Source organism: Equus quagga, chromosome 6, assembly GCF_021613505.1.
Source record: "Equus quagga isolate Etosha38 chromosome 6, UCLA_HA_Equagga_1.0, whole genome shotgun sequence".
NCBI lineage: Eukaryota > Metazoa > Chordata > Mammalia > Perissodactyla > Equidae > Equus > Equus quagga.
Window position 1 is genome coordinate 3,363,171 of NC_060272.1, and position 6,241 is coordinate 3,369,411.

Sequence of the window (6,241 nt, forward strand, 5' to 3'; positions counted from 1 at the left end):
GAGGCCGCCGTAGCCCGAGGGCGAGGCGCTCATGTAGCCCTGCGAGTTGGAGATGGGGCTGTACTGCAGCGCGCCCATGTCGTAGCGGTGCATGGGCTGCGGGTTGTGCGGGTGCGCGTGCGGGTGGTGCGGGTGCGGGTGCGCCGGGTGCGCGTGCGGATGCGCGCCGCCAGCGCCCGGGTGCTGCCCGTAGGCCAGCTGCGCCTCCTGCATCATGGCCGCGGCCGCCGCCGCCGCCGCCACCGAGCCGGGGTAGGCGCCGTTGGCCCAGCCGTTGACGTGCGCGTAGCCGCCGCCCGCCGCGCCGCTCGGGCTCTCCAGGCGCTGGCCCACGGCCGCCGCGCCCACGCCCACACCCACGCCCATGGCCACGGCCGCGCCGCCGCCGCCCGCGCCGGCCGCCAGCAGCCCGCCAGCCAGCGAGTACTTGTCCTTCTTGAGCAGCGTCTTGGTTTTGCGGCGCGGGCGGTACTTGTAATCCGGGTGCTCCTTCATGTGCAGCGCGCGCAGCCGCTTGGCCTCGTCGATGAACGGCCGCTTCTCGGCCTCGGACATGACCTTCCATTCGGCGCCCAGGCGCTTGCTGATCTCGGAGTTGTGCATCTTGGGGTTCTCCTGGGCCATCTTGCGCCGCTGCCCGCGGGACCACACCATGAAGGCGTTCATGGGCCGCTTGACCCGGTCCTGGTTGGCCTTGGCGCCGCCGCCCCCGCCGCCGCCGCCGCCCCCGCCACCCCCGCCGCCGCCCGTCCCGGCTGGGCCCGACAGGTTCGTGGGGGCCTGGGCGCCGCCAGGCGAATGCAGGTCGGTCTCCATCATCATGCTGTACATCGGGGCGGCTCGCGGGTTCACGGGCACGGCGCGGACAGAGCCTGGAGCATAGACGGCCGGGGGCGGAGGGGTGGAGAGGGGCTCAAACAGAGCGAGGCGTGGAGGGGAGGAGGTCCTAGCAGAGAGAAGAGTTGGGGGTGGGGTGGAGGCAACAACAACAAAAAAGAGGCAAAAACACACGCACTCAGCGCAGGTCCGGCTCACAGGTGGAAAGTTTTTCCTCGTGCACAAACCACTTGCCAAAGAGAGCGATGCCCGGGGTCGCCGTCGTTGCCGAGCGGTGCAAACAGGTGCAGTCGTGGCCAAGTTGCAGCTCCACTTTTCGGAATGCGAGCGGTGCGCGGGGCCCGGCCCGGGGCTCGCCGCCGTCGCCTCCTCGCTGGCCGCCGCCGCGCGCTGCCTCCTTCCTCCTGCACTCGGTTCTCGGCGGCCTCCAACTCCGGGGCTGCAACTTCTAGCAGGGCGGCGCGCCGCGTGTGCTGGGCATGTGCCGGTCCCAGGTGCCCGGGGGGAGCGAGGCGCCGGGGGGGTGGGGGGGGGCGGAGGGGGGACGATTACGGTGCAGCTGGGGAGGGGGGCCGGGGGCAGCAGAGGGAGCGCAGGCGCGCGGAGAGGGCTAGAGAGCGGGGACGCCGAGCCCGGGACGGGCTGCCCGCTGCCTGCCCGAGGCTGTGCGCTGGGAGCGGAGGCGCACGCGGGGCCGGCGGCGCGCGGGGCCCAGCAGCCATACGCCGGGCCCGGGCTGCCATTAAATGAGCGCGCCGCGGCCAATGGGAGCTGGCGGCGGCGGTGATTTGCATGGCGCGCTGGCGAGTGACGTGGGGAGGGAGTAGATACACTGGGCGCGGGCGGCGGAGCGGGGAGGAGGGGAGGCAGGAGGGGGGAGCAGGGGCAGGAAGGAGGGGGGAAAGGAGGCCCGGGAGGGGGTCACAGCCACGCTGCTTCCTGAGCGCGCGCGGCGGCGGCGAACCCCGAGCTCACCTTCCTCGCCTCTCCCCGCCCGCGCGCTCCGAACGATTAACGATTGGGTTTAAAAGCGAAGACGAAGAAAGAATCATTAAGGGCGGGGGGTAAGGGGGTAGGGCAGGGAATACAGCCCTGAGGCTTGTTTTAATGAGCGCAATGGAGACCCAGCTCCTCCTCAGGCCCCCGCCAGCCAACTCTGCGCCTGCTGGGAAGGGAAAAGTTGGGGACCGAGGCGGGAACGTCGCCCTCCGCTCGGCCCGAGTGCTCGAAAGGAGGGGCGCGCCCCCGGGAGCAGGGGGGACCGTCCGAGGTCCACAATTCGAAAGCTCCCCCTTGGTTTCTCAGCGATGCTCGGCAGCTCGGCCCCCCTCGCCCTCCCATGGATGGCTGCTTCACCGCCGCGTGTGTGAAGGTCTCCAGTGCCCCCTCTCGCAGGCAAGGCCTTCACAGTGCAGGCCCCAGCAGTTCCCGGAACTGGGGAGCATTTGTGTCGGGCTTGGCTCCATAGCTTCTTTTAGCATCAGCCCTGAACTTTATTTTTTCTTTTTTGGAGGGGGGGTCTTTGAATGAGCCTGGGATTATATTCATGTACTCCTCTCAATTTGGCTTCTTCCTCTTAAAAAGGAATTTCTAGGAAGGTCGAAAACAACAAGATCTATCTGGAATCTAGTTACTCAACAACAGTTGAAAAGTTTGTTGAAATCGCAAAAGAATGATCTAGCCCACGCTCTTCTGGGGGAATCTTCCACAAGCTGTTTGCCTAAGAACCGCGAGAACCGCGTGAGCGGAGCGGGGCCCACCTGACACCGAATGGGAAAAGTGGGGCCTGGGGACTAAGCGACGCACGCCGTTTTCCTGCATGATGCAAACGAAGGGCCTGGCTCCTGGAATGATTAAGACACCCGCCTGTGGTTGTAATTCTTAAACCTCAAAGTGCCTTCGATTTGGGACGTACAAGAGATTTCCAAACCCAATTGAAACGCCATTGCGCTCATGCTACCGTTTCCATCCGAATGATAAAGTGGCCTAAAGACTTCTTGAAGAAAATCCGTTGAGCCCAAACATCCCTTCTGCGTCTTCGTGGAGTAAGGGGAGCGTCTCTGTGCGCACCGGAGAGGGCGGTGCTTAGGATGTGGCTGGTGGGTAAAATGCAGCCAACCCAACGCGGCATGACTGACCATCTTGAAATAAAAATAAATATATAATGATGATCATCATCATAAGAGTAGTAATGAGGACGTTTAAATATGTTGGGCAGTAAATACAGGACGCCTCTTCTTTTTTCCCTCTGTTTTTTTAAAAAAAATTCTGAGGTTGTGAATTTCCTGATCCTGTTGCTTGTCCAAGGTATAGCGATAATGCTTTCTTTCCTCTCAGTTACTATTACTGTAGCTTTTTTTTTTTTTATTGCAGGGTTGCCACAGTAAGCCATGCAACAGCAAATTGGTCTCTGCAGATTAAACTGCTTTCATTTCAGGCCATTCAGCATTAAATAGTGAACTCATCAAATAATATATAATTATATTAGAAAGGAAACGTCATTTCATATTTATTTTTCACGGAAAATCTAGGTTATAAACTTGGTTTTCAACTACCTTCTTATTTCACCAATCGAGTTTGTTAAATCTTTTGATTTGTTTCATGCACTACTTCCAAATATCAGTTACATTGTGAATGAACAAAAAAAGAACAAGAATATTGTTTAAGAATGCTATAGACCCGTTTTTCCTTGGATAATTTAGGAGGCGATGGGTGAGCACTAAGATCAGTGTGTTATGGAAAGTCAGCAAGCCTGAAATAAAGGAAATGGTTTACAAATTATAAACTATATTATCCACTTAGCAATTGAAAGAGTCCTTTCCTCTGCTTTTCAATTTAGATTTTAAACTAAATAGCCTAAGACCCCCTGAAAATGCTTTGTATGAATCAGGCTTGGCACATTATTTTCCATATCAATGGAGCAATTTATTTCATAAACACCCTGCACTCCAGTGTGCATTGCAGGAATGCTTTATGCTTTTGGGAACTTGGATGGCTGACTTTGAAATGGTCTAGTTTCTTTCTACCATAGTCCTGAAAATTGTTTCCAACTACGACGTTACCCTTGTTTTCCGGAGCATCTAAATGGGAGGTAAATGGTTTAGCCTTGTGTGGGATCATGCTCATGCTTAGTGTTCAGGTTGCTCTCCATGAGCCCTTTTTGAGTGAGGGGATGTTCCCTGGGCCCAAGCGGGTGCACACACTATGGGTGCCCACGTGCATAAGTATTAAACCAGAGCTGCAGGTGTAACTTGTTGCCAAGCGATAGATGATTGGCAGCAGCAGCCTGTGCCAATTAGGCAGTGGCAGGGCGCTGCGTGCCAGACCTCTCGGTGCCTTCCATCCTGGCATGAAGACTGAGGAGCGTCACAGTCACTCCTGCTGGCATTGGCTTCTGGGAACCTCAGTTTCTTGCTCCTTCTGACCCCTCTCCCCAGGGACTCTTTAAAAAGAGAGAAAACAGTCCAAAAACAGTTTGAGAAACGCCTCCTCTCCCCAATTCTATGTTTCTCTCTCCTGCCCCCCACCAGATTGTCAGGGACCTCCTTCAAGCTGAGGACTTTCTTAAAGGCCAAGCACTGGTGGATTTGAAGACAGACTACGCTATTTCCAAGTAACGTCAGAGCCCAGACCCCAGCGAAGCGTTAATTCACTGTTGATTGACCAAATTTTCTCTCTTGGCAACTCAGAAACTTCTTTGTTGTAAATGCCAAAGAGAAGATCAACTTAGAAATGTGGATAAGGGAAGATCATTTCTGTTCCTTTATTTAACTTTGGGCATGATCCTCGAAGAAAATTCAAATCCAAGCCATCATTAGAAGAAATTATATACACATATATACATATGTATACACACATGTGCACACACAATATATGCATATATATGTGTAAACACAATATGTGCACGTACATGCATGTGTATATTCATGCATATCCACAGAATATATACATATATGCATATGTATACATGTGTATACTGAGAATATATACATGCATGCATGAGAGTATATCTGTACACAGAGAATATATGCATATGTATACATACATTTATAAACAGAATAAATGCATATATATGTATGTGACATATTTAGGCAATTATACAAAAGCCCTTGAGTTTCGAATAAATTGAGTTCTGGACTTTAATACCGTTAGCTGAAGCTGCATGTATGGAGTAACTAAAACTTTTGGCTTTTGCTCCCCCCCCCCCCCCCCCCCCACCATGGTCACGCTCAGGAGAGATGTGGGAAGCAGAGAGGGTCACTGTGGCTAGAATCCCCTGCCTCTAGCCATCTTTCAGTGGAAGCCAGCTCTCAAGCACCTGGAGGTGACTTTCTGTCCCAGCGCCAGTCTCAAGTTCCAAGCACGCGGGGAGCTGGGCAGCTTAGAAGTTCTGGGGGGCAAAGGTCACCGTAGGGAAGCCAAGAAGACTCAAACTCCTCCTGTCTTGCTCAGCCTTGGCACAGATCGCCTGTCCTGGTGACACCTTCCCGGGTCCAGACCTAGGGCGCTGCCCTCCCACAGTTTTTCCAGCAGCTTCCGAGGCCACTTGAGGACCCAGGCCACGTGGAGGCGCCTCTGTGGACCTCCCAGGGTGCAGCCTTCCAGCCTCTGGTGTCGCTCCAAAGGGCCGAGACCAGAGTTCAAGGGAGGCAAACCACGAGGGAGTCGGCAGTTCCTAGGCAGGACTTCTGGGAGAGCAAAGAGTGATCTGAGAAGAAGATGCAGAGCGAGAAAGAGGCGGCAGTGCGGCAAAGAAAGCGCGGGAGAGAGAAAAAGAAAGAGGAAGCCGTTTCAATTGGAAGAGGCCTTCGAGGTCATCTCGGCCAACAGGAGGCGCAGGCCGAGAAGAGGCGGGAGGAGCGCGCGCGTGGGAGGGGGCCGCTGCGCCGGCGAGGGCGGGGGACGCTGGGAGGGGGCCATCGCAGGGACGCGCGGCGGCGAAGCCCGGGTCCCCGCCCTGCCCGGAGCCGCCGGACGCGCGGGGGGAGCCGGCCCGGCCCGTGGCCTCGGCCCGGGCCCGCGCGCCTCTGGCCTGACCGCGCCGCCGCGGGCCGCGATCGCCGTCTGCTGGCCGCCGCCGCCCTCGCGGAGCTCCGGGCTTGAGGCCTCGCGCTCCGCCGCCGCGCCCCCTCCAGCTCCTACAGCCAGACGCCCCGTCCCAGCGCTCGGCGTGCGCGGTCCGGGGTTTGCGCGCCAAGGCGCGCGGGTTTCGGGCTTGGGGGTAGTAGAGGGCGCTTGTCTCTCTCGGGTCCCCGGGCGCTCTCGGTTCCCCCTCTGCGTCTTGACACGGCTAACTTGGCCAGGCTGTTCCCAAACAAAGCCGAAGGAGCCAAAGTAGCACAAAAGTTTTTTTGTGGGTTTGTTTTAAAGGAAGATAAAGTAGTCCTGGAAAAGGGGGAAGAGA

The 6,241-nt window shown here is 56.9% G+C and overlaps 1 protein-coding gene across 1 annotated transcript in view; it reads right to left on the reverse strand.

Moving 5' to 3' along the window:
- Positions 1-831, reverse strand: part of SOX1 (SRY-box transcription factor 1) — a 1,625-nt gene extending 794 nt beyond the window's left edge. The window contains exon 1 of the mRNA XM_046663794.1: positions 2-831. Within this exon, the coding sequence (XP_046519750.1) occupies positions 2-831 (830 nt within the window). The remainder of the gene's footprint in view (position 1) is intronic.
- Between the last annotated feature and the right edge of the window lie 5,410 nt (positions 832-6,241).